We start from the raw sequence: 22,857 nt of genomic DNA on the forward strand, positions 1-22,857 counted from the left end.
GGTCTTGTCCGCGGCTGCAGCCCCGGCCACCTGGCTTCCCCTCAGTGGCCTGGGCCCTTGAGCCTCCGAGTTGAGCTTGGGACCAGTCTGAGCTCAGGACTTGGATCTGGACAACAAGCTCTTGGCAAGGAGGGCTGCGCTTGAATGTCTCTCCCCGTTGGCACTGCACTGGGTCCTTTGAGTGGGTTTCGTATTGCTCGGGCAGAGCGACACAGCCAAGCTGAGCCTGACCCATCAATTCTCAGCTCTGTTCTTTGGTTTGCCCATGGCAGGGTCTAATTTGGGCCGGCCTCCCTGTGCCACCAGGCGTGTGGTCCCCCTGTGCCACTGGGTGGGTTGTGCCAGGGGCAGCACACTGGTGTTTGACACTGGCCCAAGGCAGATGTAACTGGGAGGAGATATTTGTAGCAGAAGCTATTCTGATAATTCAGTGCAGGTCACAGCCCGCTGGAGCTGAGTGGGGTTTGCTGGGGCCTGGGGGCTGCCTGGCTGGCGTATCAGGGAAGATTAGAGACTGCCATCTGAGGCGGACCTGGAACAGGCCCCCTCAGCGGGCTCTGTGCCTATGGAGGGATGGGATGGGAGCCGGACCCTTGTCCCCCAGAGGCCAGCTACAAGGCACAGTTGTATTTCCCCATTTCTGAGCCGCTCAGGTCCCTTTACTAGCTGAAATTGTTGGCTGTTTGGGATTTGGTCTGGTTGGCTGCAAAAGGAGCCCAGGTGGTCGGTCCGCTGGATGGGCGGAGAGGATGATAAATGAAAGTGAGTAGCAGCCTGTAATCTTGCTGGCCCTGTTGCTCCTTCCTGATGCCTTTAAGTCCATCATGCCCCCGGGCAGCAGGCATATGGAAGGGTAGTGGGGTCTGTGGAGGGCAGGAAGTGGGGAAGAGGAAGGCGTCTGGGTGGTGGTGCACGGCTGATCCCCAGCTACCCCCTAAGGGAGTAAGCATCTGAGAATTATAGAATCGCAGACCTGATGTCATTTTGTTTCACACCAGCCAAGGGGCAAGAATAACTTTGCTGAGGGAGTGCTGTGGGAAGAGCATGGACTTTGGAGTCGCACTATGCCGCTGACTGGCAGTGACCTTGGGCAAGTCACTATGCTAATCTGGAGCTTTGCTATCCTCATCTGGGGACAGTCGTTCTGTCTCAAAGCGTTGTCTTGAGAATTGAATGGGATGGCGCATATACAGTTCATAGCACAGTGCTTGGTATGCAGTAGGCGCTTAGTACCTGTGGGCAGTGCACCATCCCCACCTCCATCAAGGCTGCTTGTTGCCACACTGGCTGCTTCCTATTGTCAGTTTCTCTTACTGAATAGAGACCTGCGGAGGCTGTGGGCTGCCTTGTGCTCTCCATCCTGAGTTGGTTACAGTCAGAAGCCAGGCCACTCCCTTTTCACTGGGGCAGTGCCAGGGATGTCACATGGCTGAGCCTGTGTCCCTCAGCTTTCTCCGTCTTGGGCTTAGCTCCTTCCAATGTGCGGGAAAGAGTTCTTTCTGCTCCAGCTCCAGAGCTCTTGGGTTTGGAGGGTGTTGGCAACGGCCTTCTCAGTACCTCAGGGAACCTCGCCATCGTCAGTTGACTAAAGGTAGGCCGGGTTTCTGAGACAGGCTCTGGTCCCTGCAAGGCTGCGGGCTTGGCTGACTGGTCCTGGAAGGGCCCCAGGACTTGAGGCTGGGCCTCTGGGCCGTACCAGGATACGTATATCCTGGGCAGGCAACCTCTTCAGATTATGGATGCCTCTTCAAATTAAAACTCTTTAAACATTTAATGGAGATGTTGTATGCTGGGCAGGAGGAGAAAGGTAAAGGAGAGGCTGACCGCTGGGAGGGTCTCAGAATTGCCTCCTCCCCGGAGACCCGGGCCCGGCCCCGGGCTTGCACACCCCACTTGGCCCACCCTCCTTAGAAGGCAGTTATGTTATCGTCTTTTATTCATCAGGATCTTTGGGGGTTTCGCTGCCCATCTTTACGCACTCCCAGCATGCACACTTAGAGAGTTTGTTGGCAGCTTATTCCTTCCGATCACTTATAGAGTGCTCCCTGAGAGAAGTTGGGTGGATGTGGTTTTCTCCAGCCCCCCAGAGCTGCAGGAGTGTCTTAGCAGCCCTAACGACTCGGCCCAGGTGGCTGTCCAGCCAGCCGCAGGTCGTCCCGTCCACCTGCGCTCAGCTCTGTCAGGTCTGGGCAGCCTCAGAGGTGACTGTGAACCTCCTTGCCAAGGCCTGCGCCACAGCCTCTCCACTAGGGTGCTGTCCTCCAGGGAAGAGAGAAGCGGGGAGGCCAAGCAGAGCTCGGACACCAGCTTCTTGCTTTTTAAGCAAAAAGAGCCATTTTCAGTCAACTTGTCCAGACTGATTAGCAGGCCTTTTTTAACGTCTGTTCTTTGCTCTTTCTGGATCCTCTGCCTTGGCTGTCCAACGGAAACCACTGCCTAAGCCACTCCCTGGGTGCCCCCCCGCCACCTCTAGTGTTTCTCTGGGGAAAGAGGGGTCAGCAAGGCACCTCCCCAAACTCCTGTGCTGCCCCATTCCTTTCCAACCCCGTTCCTTTCAACAGTGTTTGCTGACACCTTTGAGTGGGGATTCTTCAAACATTTCCAGGAGTGCAAACTTTCCCCCAAATTTGCAGAACATAGTCAATCTGATATGCCTTGAACAAACAGGAAGTGCTTTTTGGGAAGGACGAAGGCACTGGAGCAAGATGGGTTCCAAGGAGGGTAGAGAGGCATTTGTGCCAGTACCTGCTGCGTGACCTTTGGCAACCACTTCCCTCGGTGCCCTCAGTGGTCCCCTCTGGGCATTGGCCTGGTGGTTCTTTCCAGCTCTTCAAGCTTTGCAATTATCACGCAAGCTGAGGACCTGGGGTCATTGGTCTCTGTCAGGAAACCCTGTTCTGAGACATCTGCATAACTGACTGCCTGTGAAACCTGCTGTCTTAAGGGCTAAGTTTGCTACCCTCCTGGGGCGGGAAGAGGCAGGCACAGGCTTGCTGTGCTGTCATTAAGGTGCCTGTGACCTGTGGGTTGCAGGGTGGAGGGTCCCAGCTATGGCAGGGTGAACCCGATGAGGCGGACAGAAGGCGGACCGCATCCCTTCTCCAAGGAATCCATTGCCTTTTTCTTGCTGACTCTTAGCTGACCGCGGTAGGCAGGAGGCTGCTCGGAGCTGGCCTGCATGCTCTCCGCCTTTGCAGAAATAAATGGCCCACTCCCTCTGCTCTCCCAGCCTCTGTCTTTGGCTCCCCACTCCCTTCTTCCTCATTATCTGTCCCTTCTCTTGCTTCATTATCTATCACTGCAGGAAACCTACTTTCTTCTGCCTGGGATAAGTTTTACTGAACTCCCTGCATGGGGCAGCTGCAATGCATCTCATCTAGACTAAATTACAGGTGGTCTTACCTGTGGCCATTGAGGTTCTTAGCTAGTAGGGACAGGCAGATACATATTACTTTGGTTATTCGATCAATTATACATAATAGATGCCTGCTCTGTCAGACACTAGTTTAGGTCCTTTGGGGTCACACAGATGAAGAAAACCTGATTCCTATCCTTACGGAATGCTCCTTTCATTAACCAGATGTGACAAGGGCACCAGAGTGGCAATGTGAGCTTTAAAAGCTGTGCCTGATGGGTCCTAAGAGCACCCCGTGGGGGCCTGGCTGCTCTGTGTTGTCCTCCTTGTGCATGGCATTGGTCAGGGCCACAGGGAGCCTCTGAGGAGAGTGGGCTCCTGCCCGAGCCAGCAGGGATGAGAATGGGGTGCGGTACAGCATGTACTACCCTGTTCTCAGGGCGTGCCCGGGGCTCGATGATGGCAATGCACGGACGAATCCGTCACTCTTTCCTCGGGAGATCACAGTCCAGCGGTGGAGACAGATACGCCAACAGATCCTTCAAAACTAACGTAGCAAGTGATATGGGATATAGAAACACTTACCACTCTGACCTGGGGCGAGGCACCGAGCCACTCTGAGACTCAGCCTTTTCATCAGTGAGGTACATGGATGGATAGGGGTCTTGTGAGAATTAGACTCATGTCAGATGCTTGCAAAGTGGCACGCAAGAAGAGCTCTGTGAATTATTATTATTACAGTTATGTCTAAGTAGGAAGAGTCATCCAGTGGCCTTGCTAATCGAAGCTGAATGCTGCTGCTCTGAGCACACGTGACAACTGCTCCATGTCACTTCCTGTACGAACTGCCGTATTCCAGGGCCCCGGCAGGGCAACTGAGGCTCTGCTCGGGTTCTAAGACTTTTTCCCAGATGTGATGCTGAAGTGCTTGCCACCTGGTCATCTCTACTGGGCAGCTAGACGGGGCCCCGGAGATGCCAGAGTCTTTCTGAGCACCTTAGAAAGGAGCATGGGCAGGTCCTGGAGTCTGGCCGCCCAGGCCTGAGTAGACAGCAAGCTAATTCCAGTTCTGTCTGGTTCCACAGAAACTCCACCCTTATGGCTCTCTCCAGCAGGAGATGGGGCCGGCCAACTCAACCAATGCTACCCAGGATAGAAGCTTTACCTCACCAGGACAGACTCTGATTGGCTGAGCAAACCCAAGGGCGGGACTCTGCTTCTGGCAACTTAACCCTTTCTTGGGCATCCCCTACCACACAGTAACCTCACCTCAACTGGACCCAAAACTGAGGACCAACATGATGGGCCTAGGATCATCTGAAGGGAGCGGCCCCACGGGTGTGTGTGGACTGGATCAGAAGGACCGCAGTGGTGCGAGAGGCCCTGTGGGCACGTGCGGACTGACATCAGAGAGTCCCGAGTGGAGAAGACTCAGAAACTTGTTCCCTACAAGGAAGAAAAAGACAAAATAGCATCTGGGCTTCTGGTGATTCCAGCGCCTGCCTTGGGGGCAGCAGAAGAGGTCGGGAGAGGTTGGCCCTGGTGGAGAATCGTGCCCTGACCCTCCACAGCCCGAAGACATCTTCCCCCAGTCACCAATCTGGACTCATTCATTCCTCCATTCAACAGACAGACACGCACAGGCATCTGCTTTACCCCAGGCTCTGTGCTAGGAGCTGGGGACACCGTGGAGAAGGAGCTGGACGTGGTCTCTGTTCTCATCAAGATTTCAGCTCTGGAAGGGGAGTTGCATGAAATAAATGGACATCAACACACGTGTGTACGTGCGCGTGCGCACGCACACTCACATGATCACAAACTGTGATAGTCCATGAAGGAAAAGAACAGATTCCTTTAAGAGAGAATATTACTTAGATTGCCCTCTGTGTGTGTGTGTGTGTGTGTGTGGTGGGGTGGGGTGATGGAGATCATAACTTTTAAGCTGGGACCTGCAGGCTGGAAAGGATTTAGCCAGTCAAGGACTTTGGAAAGACTGTCCCAGGCATAGGGAGCAGCCCACAGAAAGCACCTGAGATGGAAGCTTAGCATTCTGGAGGGACGGGGCCAGGCCAGTGTGGCTGGCACCTAGGGAGGAGGGTGGGGGCTGGATCACACGGGGCTGTGGTGGTTAATGTTTTATTGATTTTATTCTAGACACAATGGCAAGCCAGTGAAGGCTTTTGAGAAAGGGAGTCACAGAGTTTCAGGCATATTTCTAGAAGGTCAGTCTCAGGAGGGGCCCAAGGAGCTGTGAGGAGGTGGGTTAGAGGATCCCTTTAGTCCTCCAGGGTGAAGGGTGGTGATGGCCTGCCTGCCCTGCACGGTGGCTGGGGAGGTGGGGATGTGAACGCCCAGTCCCTGGGATGTGGCAGAGGCTCTGGAGTGAGTAGAGAGAATTTCCTGCTTCTTCATTCCTGCCCCCCATATCCCCTTGCTCTCTCAGGGGATGCAAGTGAAGACTGCATCCAGAGCCCCCTTGCAGAAGGCTCCTTCCAGAGCCCCCTCCTGGCCCGGCCTGAGTAGGGACCAGCGCCGAGATGTGGGACCGCCTCTGGGAGTTGGGGGCAGGGGGTGCTTCTTCTGGCCCAGGTGGGGAAGTTTACAGCCCCCAGACTCAGCAGGGGCTGCCTGTGCTGCCCCTCCATCCTGTGCTGAATGGTCTGACCGGAAGCTGGAACATAGCCCTCTGGAAACTGATTTGGTTTGCTTTCAGTAGAGCTCCTAAGGTCAGGGACCAGGGCAAGGTGTGGCTCAGCACTCGAGGAGACTGTCCTGCCACAAGGCTAAAGAAAGACCTCGGAGGGGTGGCGGGGGGGCAGTGATTAGCCTGCTCCCTGACTGCTGCAACCCCCACTGGAGCCCAGGGCCCAGCAGGTCTCACGCTGTTTCCTAACTGTGAGACCTAGAGCGAGGGAAGCCCAAGGCCACAGGTGTGGGTGACATAGCTTATGTATGAGTGGGATGTGCAGGGTCAGGGTCGCTTGCGTGGGGAGAGGGGGTTAGAGAGGCTGGAGAGGTGGCTGGGGCCAGAAAAGCTCCAGACCCTGGACACGCTGCGCTGTGTCCTGTGAGACCTCCTAAGTATCTTCAGAGAGGGGTCTTGTGCCCTGGTGAGTTTGCTGCACTGCTGTGGCCACCCGAACCCCAAGAAGGGTGGCCCAGGGGAGAATTCGTTCCCCACCTCTCACCCTCCGCCAGTCTAGGGAAGAGGAGGCATGCGGCTTGAGCAGTCTAACAGGGGTGGAAGGTACTGCCCGGGACCAGGCGGTTCCCCTCCCCACAGGGGGGTTGGCTCAGCCCCGAGTGGACCAGTGAGACGTGGTGCCTGTCAACCGGGACCCGGCTGCAGGGCTCACTCCGGGAGGCAGAGCAGCTGGGTCTGCGCAGACAGCGCTGCGGCTGCACTTTGATTTCATTTGATTCCCTTGAAAATGACATTAAGGAGAATCGCCTGTCTGGGAAGACAGCAAGCTTGTCCCTCTGGGACCTGGTGACCAACCTTTGTCCACCAGACAAGTGAAGGGGACAGGAGTTCTGGGCATAGCGAGATGGAGAATCCAAATGCAGCGCCCAGCCCTGGGGTCAAGGCTTTTTCCCCACCTGCCCCAGCAAGCTGCTGACTTGGGCAGACGCTCACGGCAGGGTCTGCGGCCCAGCTGGCGGCTGGGGCAGCGGGCGTCAGCTCCCGGAGGAGCCGTGACTGTGGTGAGCCAGAGGGCCCTTGCTGCTCTGCCTCTCAGATCGATGACACGTTTAATTTGGCTCCACGGGCTCGAGACGATGAGACCTGACCCGCGGCCACTGCTCTTCCGTGCCCTTGTCCACCCCCGCCGTCCAGGAAGATGGACAAGCCATCGAAACTGCATTTGAGAGTCATAATCACGGGAAACACAGCCGAGCCCCTCCCTCCCTCTGCATAAATCACAAGGAGAAGCACACACAATGGTCTCTTTCCTGACGGGCCAATTGTCTCCACTGGGTGTCTCTGGGCCGAGGGGCTGGGAGGATGGGAGCACAAGCATTTATTGTTGAGAAGGCCATCTGTGTGATTTGAATACAAAGTGGTCCTTTCAGTTCCCCCATACGCCCTCCAAAGAACGCCTTCATGCGTTCTTGCGTCTCGGGCTCTGGGTCTTCCGAGACTCTTGGCCTCTCCTGGACGCAGTCACACATGGGGCTCTGCTGGCCCTGGGGCTTTTGGCCCTTTGGGAACTGGAACCTGTTGGAAATAATGACGCTTATTTATGTATGTCTAGTATTTTTAATTCTTTAGTTTTTTTCATAAGTTCTGCCACCTAAATCCTCATTTCTTACACATGTTACCCAGGGGGTCCTGTGAAGTGAAGGTGCAGCTTCACAATGGGAGGGGGGCTCTCCACTGTGAGAGCATGGGCTTCGGAGATGGTGACCCAGGGCCCCAGGCATTGTCCGCCCCAGGCCTCCCAGCAGTCTGGCTTTGTGGATGACAGGGACTAGAGCTCAGAGACGTTCAGTGATTTATCCAAGGTCACACAGTTGGTAAGAGGCCAAGCTATAACCCTTAAGTCTAGGCCTTCGAACCAAATCCACTGCCCTTTCCAATGCCAAGGTCTGCCTTTCAGGGGTGAAAGTGAGAGAGTTCAGTCATCTCCAGGAAGAGGCAGGAGGAAGCTATCCCGCTTGCAGGACTTGTGGCCCTTTGAATTCTCGATGGGATGCTTTAGGACAAATAATTAAGATGCAACATTCTCCACTCAGTGGAGAATAAACTTCCAGAGCTCATGTTTCTGAGGGGTGGCCAAAAGGGTCAGTAGCTCCACACAAAATTGGAAAAGTCTGATATGAAAGAAAAGAAAGATGGAGCTCCTGGAGATAGACTGGGGGTGGGGTAGGGGTGGGCACTGGGACTGCGGAGCCGCTCCCTGTCCTCTTTGGGTCTGGCATTCAACAGGACCAGCAGACACGGCCTTGGGGTGTCCGGCAGCAGTGGGGCGTTGGCCAGAGGCACACAGGGATGGCTTCAGGTTCAGGCCAGGCACACTGAGTCCGAGTCTGGAAGGAGGCCTTCGACCCAAGCCCTGAGGAGGGTGGGAGAGACTGCCAGGTTCTGGGCCTAGATTTTGCTAATGGGCTGGCTTCAAATCTTAACTCTTAGTAAGTGGGAATCAACCGGACTGGATGGCAGATACCTCTCTAAAGAAGCAGACTCTTCCCTAAAATGTTCGTCTGTTTTCCAGTCTCTCCAGGTCCCCTCCCACCTCCTTACTGCTCATCTGGCCGTGGACAGACTGCCTTCTTCGGCATCTTGCCCTTGGACTCAGCCACCTCGCTGTTCTTTTTTTAGCTCTTAACAAAGACAGCACAATCTTATCATCTCTCCTGTCTTGACCTTATCTTCCCTCCAGCCTTTCTCTGCGTAGGGCCGCCACCCTCCAAATTATTCCCAGATCTATGGTTTAAGGGTAGAATAATAACGCGGGGTAATTTGGCGAGCAGGTACACTGTGAGCCTGGCTCAGCGCCAGGCTTTTGACCTACATTGTCTCTTCGGTCCTCACTTCAGCCTCGCGCGGTTCATTATCGCCATCACACGTTGACTCTCACTTTACCCAGCGGATATAGAAAGACCATGTCCCAGAGAAGTTAAGAAACTTGCCCAAGGTCACACAGCTAGTGGGCGTGTGGACCCCAGAGCACCTGCTTTGGATCACTCGGTTCCGTGGTTTTCCAGCAATCGTGGGAAGCAGCATCCAAACTGACAGGGGAAAGGGAGGCTGAGCAGCCACAGTCCTGCTTCAAGGCCAGCGAGGGAGGCCACAGTCTTCGGAGTCAAGCTCAGGTCTCAGCCGGGCCCTCGAGGCTCTCCCTGGTGGCACTGCACCCCGGCTTCGTGCTTGCGCCCTGGCCGCACTGGGCTACTTCCCCTCCTCCAAATTCCCCATGCACGCTTGCGCTCGGGCTGTTTCTTCTGTCAGGCGTTGCCTGCCTTCCCCTGCTGTCTCTGCCGATGCAATCCCCAGCCTTCCAGGCTTGGCACCTCCTTGAGGCGCCTTTCTCTGGCTTGCATCAGAAGTCATGGCTTGCCCCTTTGCATTTCTGCAGTATTTTGTTCATTCTTCGTACAGCGTGGTAGGCCGGTGTGTCTGCCCTGCGAGGCTGGGCTCCTTGGAAGCTCATGGAGGCTGTGTCTTATTTATTTTTGTTACTGCCTGGTCCTTAGGGGATATTGTAGGAGATATTGTTGAATTGGGTCACACAGTTCATACCCTTCACGTTCTAGAATCTAGATGAGGAAATGGAGGCTCACAAGTAGGCAGTGAGCTTGCCCAGGGTTCATGGAACAAGTTAGTGGCAGAGCTGGGATTAGAACTCAGGCCTCCTGACTCTCTTGGCTCTGAGCTTTTTCTGCTGCACCTCAGCTTTGCAAGCCCGGAGCCTGGAACCCCACATGGTTTATTAAGCAACCTGGCTGAGTTCACTTCAGGGTCACGGGTTCCATCATACTCTGTACTGACTTCTGTGCATCCTCCAAGGGAGAGGACACCCGATGGGAGCGACTCCTGTGGTTCCCTTCCCTCTCACTGAGCCCTCGGCCCTCAGAGAAAACTCCAGTTGGGTTCCGAAGATCTTGGTTCAAATCCATTTTTCTGGTAACTCACTGGGTGACTTTGGACAAATTACTTCACCTCTCTTCAACACAAACCCCAAATTGAGTACAATATTTATTTTATAAATATAAAATTTGATGGAACCGTAGACTCTTTGAATGTGAAGCCAAAAAGCTCCCCCCCCCCCCCACCCCCGAGATCAATTGATTAACAAGCTGATTTATAGAAACAAAGACCCAGAGAGGCAAGAACTTGGTCAAGGGCACGTAGTTGGTCCTAGAGCTGGAACTAGGACCCAACCCCCTACCTTCCAAGCCAGTGCTCCTCTTTAGCGACTTTGGAAGAATTTGCCAGGTTGAGAAGGGGGAGGGGACGTGGGTCGTCTTAGATGCTTTGGTTGTCTCTGTTAGCTGTGTTGTCAGGGGAAGTAAGTCACCGCTTTGGGCTATAATGGAAGTAGTGAGACACCGCCCAGCTAAAGGCTCGAGGGGAGGTTGTCTAATTGGCTGGCTTGTCTAGAGATGCCTGGTATGTTCTTGCTGGAGGGGAATGAATGAGGCTGCTGTTTCACCTGGAGGTCAGAGCATGGCAGGACTAGTGGAGGCGCTCCCTGTGGTCGGTTCTAAAAATAGCCGTGAGAGGGAGCTGAGGGGAAGAGGAGGGGTCCCCTCCCGGAGCTGGGTGGGACCTCACCCCCTTCCGCTTCCTGCCAGACCCTTTGTGAGGAAGTGCTGCAGCTTCAGAGAGGTTAGATCTGGGGTGGGTCCTGGAGCTATCCTCCCTCACCTCCCCCTCTCATGCACAAGGGGAGGCCCCGGAGGCTGGGAGAGGGGAAAGGACTGGTCCACAGCCACCAAGCCTAGGGAGAAGGTCGCAGACGGCAGGCTGTCTTCCTCCTGCTGTTTCAGCAGGGTGGCCGCAGGCGGTGAGGTTTTCTTGTGCTGCCTCTGGGCGAACACAGGGCCTGGGAATTCCTGGGGCCGGATGTGGTCGGCCTTCCTGAGAGTCGCCCAGCCGGCGAGAGTCCTCCTCTGGTCTGCCCTGAGCCCTGACCTCGGCCAGCTGGCCGTTCAGTGCCACACCTTCCCTTTGCTGGTGTTCCCATCCTTGCTGATTTGTCCTTCTGTCGCCCCCTGGGCTGCCTGCAGGGAGAGAGGACAGGGCTAACACAGAACTGGTGTGCAGGACAGAGGGTCTAGTGGCCTGGGACCTTTGCTCAGCTCTGCCCCAGGAACAAGCAGAGGCAGCTAAGGTAGAGGCAGGGACCTGGGCTTCAAGGCAGGCAGGCAGGTAGGCCAGGGTTCTAATCCCCGCTGTGCCTCTCACGAGCTGTGGGATGACTGGTGGGTCACCTAGCGTGTGTCAAATGAGACGGGACACCGTTCTCCCTGGGGTCTGTGAGGACGAAAGGGATTAGAAGGCGCTCAGGGAAGGGGGCCGTCACCACTGGGTCAGACGTGAATGCACGGACTCTCTGCGCCCCTTCCTCCCGGCCTCCACCCACGGGGCATGGCAGGCGTTTGTCCCTGGCGTGGTTAACGTTTTTGTGGTGTTGTTGCAAAATTACCCACATTTATCATGAAGAAAACACTCAGAACAGATGAACCAGGAGAAGGAAACGAAGTCCACCCTTAATCCCAACAGCCAGAGATAACCACTGGCCACATTTTGGTGTGTGTCCCCGTCAGGCGGTTGTTTATACAGACATATATCTTATTTGCAGTTTGGGGTTACTAGTGCACGTAGTTCTCTAACTTGCTTTTTCCCCATTTAACAATGCAGTATGTGCATGTTTCCATGTCAATAAATATTCTTCTGCAACATCGTGTTTAGTGCCTGCAGAGTATTTCATTGTGTAGATGAAACAGCCTTTATTGAAATAATCTCCAGAAGTTTAACATGTAGGTTGTTTCCGATTATGCATTGTTACAAAAACCTAATGTTAAAAAAAAAAAAATCCTTGTAGGTATACCTTGGTATCTCCAGCATCCCGTGAATAGGATTGACTCTCCACAAATATTTGTTGAATGAATGAACATTTTGTTAGAGCAAATTCCTGGTAGTAGAATTTCCACATCAAAGGATGCATATTCATAACAGGGGTTCCTGATACCTGTTGCCAAATGACCCTCCAGAAATATCGCACTGTACAGGGCCCGGCACAAATAATGCCCCCATTTTTATTACAAAATCATAAGCATGTAGTATAATTCTGTAATAAACAGTATCACACTCAAGCACACCATATGACATTGTAGGTGAAATGTTCAAATTAAGGCTATATTATTACATGCATATTATTACCGTACCAGTCACACTCGCACAGGCGTCACTTCTGCCGGACCCTGTATAATCCACACTTGAGACTGACCCAGCCACCCTGCTTGGCCCACAACTTTCCCTTTTGAGCACAGGGTGTCTGCTTTGTGGGAAACCCCTGAGCTGCAAACCAGCTGAGACACTGGGTAAGAGAATGCCCACTTCCTCACGCACTCACCAACACTGTGCGTCGTTCCATTTTTCAGTAGGCTCATTTCTTGGATTACTAGAAATGTTTCATATTTATTTACATGCCTTTTTATCACTTGCATCACGTAGGCCTCTTACGTGAGTAGCCTACTCAAGTGTTTTTTGGCTCATTTTTTATTGGGCTGTTTATAGTTTAATCATTAAGTCACAGGAGCTCTTTGTATACTAAGATATTTGTGTTAGGTTTTTATTTTTTTTATCATTTTAAAATTGCAGGTGTTTCTGATTTATAAGGAGTCATAATTATAAATTGTCTTGGTAGCAGTTTTATTGAGCTATTATTCACATACCATGCAATTCATCTCCTAAAAGTATACAGTTCAGTGGGGCTTTTGAGTATGTTTACAGACTTGTGCGACCATTGCCACAGCCGGTTCTGCAGTGGGTTTGTTTGTTATCTCTGAAGGGAACCGCACCCTTAGCTACCACCCACCAGTTCTCTCCTCTCTGCCGGCCACATGCAGCCACTGATCCACTCCTGCCTCCAGAGGGGTGGCTGTTTTACATCAGCAGAATCCCAGGATTGGGTCTTCTGCACCTGGCTTCTTTCCGTTCACGTGGTGTGTTCAAGGCTCATCCATGTCGTAGCCCGTGTCCCTCCTTTCTGTGGCCCGACAGTATTCCACAGCGGGGGTCTACTGCCCCGTGTCTACCCATTCACCTGCTGATGAACAGTTTGGGCTGTTTCCACCTTTTGCCTCTCAGGAACAAGGCTGCTATGAACGTTTGTGTGAAAGGCTTAATGTGGACTGACGTTTTCGTTTCATAGGTGTATACCTAAGCATGGAGTTGCAGGGTCGAATGAGAACTCGGTTTAACTGTCCGAGGAGCTGCTAGACGGTTATCAGAAGTGGCTGCATGATTGTACATGCCCGCCGTCAGTGTGCGAGGGTCCCGATTTCTCCACGTCCTCCCTAACACTTATTATCTTCCCGTTATTTCAATTACGGCCACCCTGCAGGTGTGAAGTAGCTTCTCACTGTGGTTGTGAACTGCATTTTCTGGTGACTAATATCATATCTATAAATTTTTAATAACATTTTTCCCTTTGGTGTTGTGTTAGTCACCTCAGGATTATATAATAGTCATTGTTCCTCCCTTGAACTTCCTGGTTTTATTTTCCAAATTTTAACATTTTAGTCTATATAGACTTTACTTTGGTATGTAGTATGAGGCAGAATGCCTTTTGTTTTTCTCAGTTATTTGTTTCAGTATTTTACATTAAATTAGCATAAGTGTCCTCTTATTACTCTTCTTTAAATTAAAAAAATGTTTATTTTCACATATTTGTCCTTTTAAGTAAAATTTAGTATAATTTTATTCCATCCCTGCCTCCTCCCTGCTTCTCCCAAAAATGTCATTGAGAGTCTGGTCATACTTTTATTAAAAATGTGTATCAGAAAGGAGGGTATTGAGATCTGTACGATACTCTCTTTCTTTCCAGGAGTAGGACTATGTCTTCTCATTCATTCAAATCTTCTTTTAAGATTTCCCGAGTAAAGTTTTGAAAAAATTTTTTTCATATAAGTCTTGCACATTTCTTGTTAAACTTCAGGAAATTAAAAATTTTTAATCTACTTATAAATACAAATATTTATTTATTTAGCATTATGTATGTTCTTTTTATAAAAATCCTCACCTGAGGATATGTTTCCTAATTTTAGAGAGAGAGGGAGGGAGAGAGAGAGAAAGAGAGAGAAACATCGATCAGTTGCCTCCCCTGACATGCCCTGAGCAGGGATCGAACCCGGAAACTTTCAGTGCCTGGGACGACGCTTCAGCCCACGGAGCCGCCTGGCCAGGGCTTGCATTGTATATGTTCTTTGATAATATCCTTGTACAAAACTTGTATGAAAAGTCTGAGACATAACTGAATAAAATAAATAAAGGAAGTCCCCTTCTCACAGCTCCGCTGCAAGTTTGGTGTGATCTCTCCAAATACTACTCCGTGCACATATGCAGGCATATACTATTTTATTTCACTAGGTAATATTATATGCTACAAACGTTTCTGTAATTCAGTTTTCAAAACCCAATATAGCATATCCATCTTGTACAACTGTACCTAACGTTCTCTCTCTGTTTAGTAGCCAGCGGACCACAAAGTATTTAACCACTCCCCTGTGGAGGTGTGATCGGGCGTTTCCAGTGCTTTGCTGTTGCCAGAGCAACGCTGTGATAAACGTCCTTAACAATGTCCTGTGCCTTACGTCTCACTGCATTTTTCTGTAGGACGTAGTGCGGGGCACGCTGCCAAAGTGCTCTGCAAATACTCTCCTTCTGTTTAAACATGCCGCCTGCCCAGCACTATTCCTGTTAGCCCCATTTCACGGATGAGAAAGCAAAGGAGCCGAGCGGTTAAGTAAATGCACAATTTGCATTCCTATTGCCAGTGAATGAGAGTGCCTGTTTCCCTGGCCCCACCTAACGTTTCGTGTGACAGCACCTTTCATTCTTTGTTGGTATGAGGAGTGAAAACATGTATTTCACTTTAATTTGTAATTGTTGGTTATTAGTGAAGTTGAGCTTCTCTTTCCATTTGTTTAGTCATTTACGTTTCTTCTTCTTTGGCTTATCAGTTCATATCAGTTGCCCAAGGTTCTACTGGTGCTTTTGCCTTATTTGCAAGATCCCTTTATATGGTTAGAATATTAACCATTCACTTGTTATGTAGGTTGCAGATATCTTTTCCAGTTTGCCATTTGTCTTTGAACTTTATTTATAGTAGCTTTTATCATTCAGAAATGAACATATTTTTGTAATGAAATCTTTTCATAATCAAGTCTTTTCGGAGGGGTGGGTCGAGGGCTATACCTTCTAAGGCCTTTCACAGTCCCAGATTATAATGAATATTCTTCTATATTTTATTCAAGTGCATGCATATTTTCAATTTATCTGTGGTTAATTGACTGCTCGGTATCAGATGGAGCTCTCATTAATTTTTCTCTTTAAATGGTTAACTAATTTTTCCAAACGTATCTTTGGGATTGTTTTTCCTTTTCTCACTTAGAGACCAAATTTCCACACAAAGCCGGGTGCGTTTTTTGAATGCTCTTGTCTCTCTCATTAATCTGTCCAATAGTGCATCAGGTTGAGACTTAATTACTATAGCTTCATAACGTGCTTTCATCGTTGTCAGTGTCCTAAGGCCTGTCTCCATTCCTCTGCAAAACTTCCTCCGAAGTTACACATCCTAACTCTCAGTGGCTTTCCCCTTCCTTTTCCACAGACGCATTTCGATCAGGAATGACACCAGATCTAGGATAGTCTGTCCTCGCCTCTGGCTCCCCACAGTGAGTGCGTGGACCGGCCCGTGCTTCTGCGGGCTTTTCTTCACGCCTCCTCCGTATTGTTGAAAACATCCAGCATTTCAGCTTCTGATTGTCACTGCGTTTAAACATTAGTTCCAGTATGTTTTAAGAATCAGTTATTTAAATTGCATTTAACGTCTCGATTATGTTCTCAGTAGTTAAGTGAATAAATGTCTCTCGTTTCATTGCTTCTCGGTCTCTAATATACTTCACCACCTCACACTTGGCTTCTTGATCTGGACTCATTTTGGTCTGGAGAGCTTTCTCCAGGGATTTTCCCAGAAAGGGTCTGTGGGTAGCATACTTTCTTAGTCTTCGTAAGGCTGAAAACATTTGCCCTTCTTCTGAGTGGAGGGTTCCAGACCGACAGTCTGACCCCCAGAAACCCGGGGTCTCGCGGCAGCATCCCAGCATCCAGGGCCGGAGCAAGCACCGCGCTCGCCCGGTGCCCCCAGATTCCAGTATGGGAGTGAGCGGGACTGCTCCTTCCCATCTTTGGAATGTAGGAATTTCACTAGATCATTTCTAGTTGTTTGTTCTTTTTTTTGGTAATTTTTCCTGGTACTAACTTCAGCTCTTATAGTCTAAAGACTCAAGATTTCCCTTAGCTCAGGGAAATTTTCTATTAATTTTTGGAATTATCTCTTTGCTATGTGTTCAGTTCCTTCTTTCTCGATTTTCTGCTGTGAATAATAACAATAGTAGCCCTGGCTGGCGTAGCTCAGTGGATTGAGCACGGGCTGCGAACCAAAGCATTGCAGGTTCGATTCCCAGTCAGGGTACATGCCTCAGTTGCAGGCCATGACCCCCAGCAACCACACATTGATGTTTTTCTCTCTCTCTCTTTCTCCCTCCATTCCCTCTCTAAAAATAAATAAATAAAATCTTTAAAAATAATTGGGGCTGGATTGGGAGTAAAAAGGAGAAAACTGTAATTGAACAATGATTAAAATAAAATAAAAAAAAATAATAGTAATAATGGTACTTAATATTTATCAAATGTGCCTTTCCCTTCTGCTATAATGTGGAACCTGCCCAACCCCATTATCATCTTATAGATGAAGAAACAAAGGAACAAAGAGCTTACGTAGCTCGTACAAGGTCTTGCAGCTGGGAGGAGCAGGCCACGATCCAAACCCAGGCGTCTAACCCCGGAACCCGTGTCCTTAGCTACCACGTTAGCTCCCTGCTTATCAAATCCAGCCCGCAGACCCAGCCCAGGGGGAGGAAACGTGGGGGTGCTAGAATGATGGACGTGAAACCACTTGGGAGACTAGACCGGAGAGGAGATAGGATCACCAGAGGTTTCCCAGTGAGTTTCGAGTTGGGGATCTTCCCCTCCCTCCCCTTCCCTCTGCCTGGCCACCTTCTTCAGGCTTTGTCTCTGTCCCCGGAGCTACTGCATGTCTTCCTGCGGATCTCTCTCTGCCTTCTGGCCCTTTCATCGCCTCCCTAGACAGGGGCCAAGATAGCTCCCTCAAGAGCAAACCTGGCACCTTCTCACTGCGGAATGTTCATTGAGCGACTGCGTGAACAGATAATTTCAGAGTGCCTATTGCATGTCAGACACTGCTGAGTACTGATGATACAGTGTGCATTAGAAATATTCCAGTTGCAAGTGACGAGAGCCCAACTCAAGTTAGCTTCAGCTAGAAAATAGAATTGATGGGTTCAGGACCTTGAACAATGTTGCCAAGACCTGGTTTCACCTGCTCCATCTCTTGATTCTGCCTGCTTATGTGTTGGCTCACTCCCTCAGTGGTGGCACTAATGCTGTCAGAAGTACCTGGGTTATGGCCTCTGATTTGGTGGCCTGGGCACAGGCCCAACAGTCCAAGCAGAGGATGGACTTGGGGGAGTGTACGGATGAACCACATCTAGCAGCCAAGGTCACAGGGCTGGCCTCCACATATCTGAGCAGTCGCTCTGTGCCAAACACTTCCCAGGAACTTGGGTGGTCAGGACACAGCCTGTCCCTGGAGCTGGCAAGCACAGTGGGTTGAGGATTAGTCCCAAAAGTCTGAAATCTCAGGCCAGCAGATGGCTGCTTGGGCTGGAGCCAGGAGGGGAGATGGTCATGGGTCTTGGCCATCCTGTGCCACTGCAGGTGCCCAAGGTCAGGCTGAGGCTGCTAAGGTGACTGCAGTCTGCATCCAGGCTGGAGGCAGAATCCAGCCAGTGACAGCCCTCAGGGCCAGCTCTCCAGTGGGGACATTTGTCTCCTGGCTTTTACTGCACATGGGCTTCTTCTTGCTGTGGCTGGGAGAGACAGTTCCTGTGAAGAGGTTGGGAATTGTCCTTGCAGCCCCACATTGCTGAAGAAGAGGCAGATGGCAAAGGGGGAGACTTATGGGGAACGTGAGTTGAGGGCAGAGTGTCCAGGTTAAGATCGTAGGTGCTGGAGCCATACTGCCTGTGGGCCGTCACTTGCGCCATGCAACCTTTCCGACCCTCCATCTCCCCTCGGTGAGATGGCAGTGGTGACGGGGCCTGTTGCTCAATGCATGTTCCTGATCGTCAGCTGTTAGTACATGCCAGGCACCAGCTTTGCTCTTCACACGGACCCTCTCTAGGCCAGTGCAGTCCTTTTACACATGATGACAACAATGACAACACAGCAATGATACTGTTATTTATTGAGCACTGACCTTGTGCCGGGCACTCCTCCTACACCGTTTATTAGTCCCTGCCAGACCCAGTGAGGCCAATGGTTATAGCCCCATTGTATAGGTGAGCAAACTGAGGCTCAGAGCCGTCGAAGTGACTTGCTCAAGATAACTCATACTCAGGGTTTTTGCATTCCAAAGCCTGTGCTCGCTCTAAATACCACCGACTGAAACCTGTCACTGAGAGAGCCTGGAGGGGCCAGGGGCTGACCGCTGAAGGGCAGGAGTGGGGCTGGGGCCACCAGGCACCCCGTGTGGCCTCATTTTAGAGTTGTAACTCTGAGGCCAGGCAGGGGGAAGGGACTCACTGCAGGCTGCAGACCAGAACCCCTTGTGTGTGCGAACCTGAGGACACCTGCTCTGCCCCTCCCACCTTGCCACCTGCAGCATATGCCCCAAGAGCAAGGCAAGTGCCGCCAGCAAGAGCCAGGGACATGGCCTTAGCCAGCAGTGGGAGAAGGTGTCCCCTGCCCTGGTGGTAGGTCACAGAGGCCAGACTTGGCAGGGCGGTCCCTGCTTGCAGCGCCAGAGCCGGGGCAGCCGTGCCTATCTTCCAGTCAGACCCTCAGGGCAGACTGCTTCCCTGGCGGCCTGTGTCCGTAGTTCTGAGCACAGGCTCCCGCACACAGTAGGGGTCCAGTGGCTACAGAAAGAACAAACAAATGTTACTTGGCCCACTCTTCGCTGGGGAGGGCCTTTCGGCGTGGAATCTGTAGACCCCCAGACCAGGGCTATGAGACCCAATGAGTAAAAAAAACCCAGAACTTCCTAAGAGGGTCAGCAGATGCAAAGCTTGGGCTCAGCGGGCATATGCAGATGATTCCACAGCTTCCCAGGGCGGCCCAGGGCCATCACCCTCTTCTGCAGCAGGGGGGGCAGGGGCAGGGCTCCGGAGAAGGTGGGGCCAGGATGTCACAGCTGGGCTTCTCCCACCCTGGACACCCAGGTGCGGGCCTTTCAATGAGGCCCTTTCAATGTCCAGGGGCAGTGAAAGACTGGGCAGCTGCTGGTGGGGGCAGGGCTGGCCTCAGGCTGTCATACGCTGTGGGATCCCTCAGACCACACCGCTCCCTTGCTTGTGCCCAGTTTCTGTCACAGAGGCATCACCCTCCTCCCAACCCTGGAACAAATTCCTAGTGGACTTTGGATCAGAAGCCAGGATGGGGAAGCTCATTAGAGCCTTTGGCAGGTGCCCCCCTTTCTCTAAGGAGGGCATCCCGAGGCTGGGCCTCCCCCAGGTAGAATCACCTGCGGGGGGCAGGTGGGTAGGTTTCCACCTGTGCAGGGCTCAGGATGGGATCGTGAGGACACAAGCCTGGATGAGATGTGCCGGGTTTAACGCAGGGGAGGCAGCGGGGAGACGGTGGAAGCCTTGCTGCAGTGCCGGCTGCAGGAGAGCGCTCTGTGCAGGGGTCTGGGCTGTGCCTGGCTGCTGACCTGTTCCCTGAGGGCCTCTCTGGAGCCTCGGGCTCTGCCTGGGAGTGCAGCCCCGCCTCCCACCCTCTCCCCGCCACCAAAACAACAGGCGGTGTGCACACACTGGCCCCTGCTGACCCTTCATGGTCCTAGCCCTGGAAGCTGCTGCCAGCTTGCCTGTGTGACTAGGCGGTCTAGCCAGCTGGCTGCTCAGTGCTGCCGGGGGTGCTCATCTGTTCCATGTGCTGCCCTGTGCCGTGCAGGGCCCACTGGAGAGTGGATTAGACCTGACCCGTAGCTGTGCACTTACTGGTGTGGGCCCTTGAGCTGGCTTCCTAATCTCTCCATGCTCTGTTTACCCATCCATAAAATGGGGTCATTAGACATCTTATCTGACAGGGTTATGAAGATTTAATAAGTCAATAACCAGAAAGTGCTTTGAACAGTGCTGACACATAGTAAGTATCAACTAAGCGTTTGGTAAATAAAATATGCAGATGGATAAATGGGACCCAGGCTCTGAGTGCCCACGGGCCAATCTCTGTGGCCTGCGGGCCACCCAGGTCCTGCTGCTCCCCAGGTCCCAGTTCCCCCTCCACGGAACAGCACCACCATTTTTGTAGGTCTGGGAAGCATTGGGGGGCAAAGGAAGGAGCCCTGGACTGGGAGTTCACAGTCCCTGGCCCCGGCTCAGCCTCTCCGTGGCTCTGCGTCCTTGGTGAAGTCACTTCCCCTCTCCGGGCCTCCGTCTCACTGGCTGTAAATGGGGAAGAGGAGTGGAGGCTCTCCAAGGGCCCTCCAGTCTAGACAGCCTGGCTGTCAGTGATCCCCCCAAGCCTGGCCCATCCCCCTGATCTGTGTCTGGACCTGTGGGAAGGCAGAGGGCAGAGGCAGCCTGGGCTTCCCCAGATACTAGATGCTCTCCCAGCCTGGCCTCGCCGACGTCTGGGCCTCGAGGTGCCGACTGTCAGGCCCTTTCCCGGTTGTCCTTGCGGTCCAGAGCACTGATGAATGAACTCCGTACCCGTCCTGGACCCGGCGCCCTGGGTGGCAGAGCTGCTCTGCCTGCTATGGCACTCTGTTTGTTTATGGACTCCTTAGTCTGACTGCATGGCTGACTCTGTCTCCCTCCCTGGGCTGTCAGCTCTGTGAGCTCAGGGCCCACCCAGTCCCCAGGGCCTAGTGCAGAGCCTGGCACACAGCTGGTGCGCTGAACTGTTTGTTGATTGAACGAAGGTGAAGGCTGAGCTGAGGCTCAAGGGCTCCTCACACGCCAAGGGACCCTATATTCAGGCACTGTGCCCTAAGAATCTCATCCCCAGCACCACAGGTTTCATCCTGGGAACTGGCCAGCCCCACTGGGAACCAGTCAGCCCTATTGGAACTGGCTGTCTCCCAAGATACACTTCCTCAGTTTCCCAGGACAAGGGTGGGTCCCGCTTCCCAGGAGCCCTGGATGACAGCCTTCCAATCTGGAAGCTTCCTTCAGAGACTGCCTTAGCTCTGCCCTCAGGGACACGACAAAGTGTTGACTGGATTTGTAAGTGCCCAGCTCGGTGAGGGCTGTCTCAGGGCATTTCTTACACGAGCCTGCATGCGCGTGCTTGTATGTGTGAGCGAGACAGGAATAGAGTCGGGCAGACGGGACCGGGAGACAGGAGGAGGCAGATATTCAGGGGCGCTGGGACTAACATAGGAGAGTGAGGGGCAAAGGGACAGCGCTTCAGCCCGGGGTGGCCAAGGTGGGAGGGGGCTGGAGAGGAGGATGGGGCTCCTCCCGCCACGTTTTTTCTGTGCTGACATCCTGGGGCGCCTGCCCCTCTGGTGGTAAGCATGTTCAGGTTGGAGCTGGTGGTGGGGTGGGCGTCCCCAGTCTGGGCCCCGGGCACAGCCCAGGGCGTGTTTGTTGACATGAGGCCACCAACTGCAGCAGCTGTAGCCGCAGCACCGTTCAGCTTTGTGCTGGCCAAGCAGCTTCCTGCAGCGGCGGGGCTGCCCAGTGGCTGGGGGTGCGTGCCTTGGAGTGGGGCCACGGAGTGACCATGGGCAACTCCCTCTGCCGTTCTGTAGTTCGGGTTCTTCATAGGGTAGTAATTGTCTCTGCCTGACAAGGGGCCGGTGCTGACTAATTAGATAAAATAACGAAGGCCAAGCTCTCAGAATAGTGCCTGGCACGTGATCAATGAATCCTCTATTAATCCCACAGGTGGGCAGGTCAAGGGCTATCAGCTCCAGCTTACAGATGAGGAAACCAAGGGTCAGAGGTGGGCAGGGACTTGCTCAGTGACACCCAGCCAAAGAGTGATGCAGCTGGGACTAGAACTGGGGACCCGTGCCGGCTAGTCCTGTGCTCTTTCCTCTGCCCTCCACGGTCCGTCTGTTAGGAATGTCCCCTGACTTATGGTCCTCGCTCCTGAGCTGTTGTAACGGACCATCAGGTCAAGGGGAAGAAGCCCCAAGCTCTCTGCCCATCTCTGAGTCCCCAGAGTCCGGTACACAAAAGTGCTAAAGGAAAACCTGCCTGTCCTGCTGCACTGGATGGTGCTGCTGGGAGGTGCCTGAAGCAGCCGCTGCCCCCCTCCCCCCCTCCCTGGGGGGCGGCATTCTCAGAGTCAGCCAGTGTTGGCTGCAGGACTCCGGGTTGAACTGCAGCCACCCGCTGGGCTGAGAGCAGCCTGGGGTTGGGGGCGTGACAGGGAAGCCTCAGTGATTGGCTCCGTGAGTCCTGCCAGAGCCCTGGCCAGGGGCTTTGTGCTGGCCCCGCAGGGAAGCCCTCAGGATGTGTGTGGGGTGCAGCCAGCCCCGGATCCTCTAGCCGGGGGGTGCCACTGTGTGGGATGGATGCCTCTCCCTTCCGAGTGGCACTTTGGGGGCCAGTCTGGGCCCTGAGGACAGACGGTAAGGGAGCCAGGGCTTACAAGTGTGAACGGTAACCCAGGAGCTAGCGGGGTCCCTCACAGGTGGAAGGAAGGGCTGGCAGAGGACGGTTCCCCG

At 52.8% G+C, this 22,857-nt stretch overlaps 1 protein-coding gene across 4 annotated transcripts in view; it reads left to right on the plus strand.

Annotated features, from left to right (window-relative positions):
- The window catches only part of RGS3 (regulator of G protein signaling 3), a 117,898-nt gene that overhangs the window by 63,480 nt on the left and 31,561 nt on the right, over nt 1-22,857 (plus strand). For 2 of the 4 annotated variants that reach the window (XM_028511497.2, XM_028511511.2), the window contains one exon: nt 4,441-11,766. The exons of the other annotated variants lie outside the window; for them this stretch is intronic. In XM_028511497.2, the coding sequence (XP_028367298.1) occupies nt 4,441-4,548 (108 nt within the window). In that variant the 3' untranslated portion in view covers nt 4,549-11,766. Of the gene's footprint in view, nt 1-4,440; nt 11,767-22,857 lie in introns of those variants that run through there. 4 annotated transcript variants of the gene reach the window in all.

The sequence above is a fragment of the Phyllostomus discolor genome, chromosome 3, assembly GCF_004126475.2.
Source record: "Phyllostomus discolor isolate MPI-MPIP mPhyDis1 chromosome 3, mPhyDis1.pri.v3, whole genome shotgun sequence".
Classification (NCBI taxonomy): domain Eukaryota; kingdom Metazoa; phylum Chordata; class Mammalia; order Chiroptera; family Phyllostomidae; genus Phyllostomus; species Phyllostomus discolor.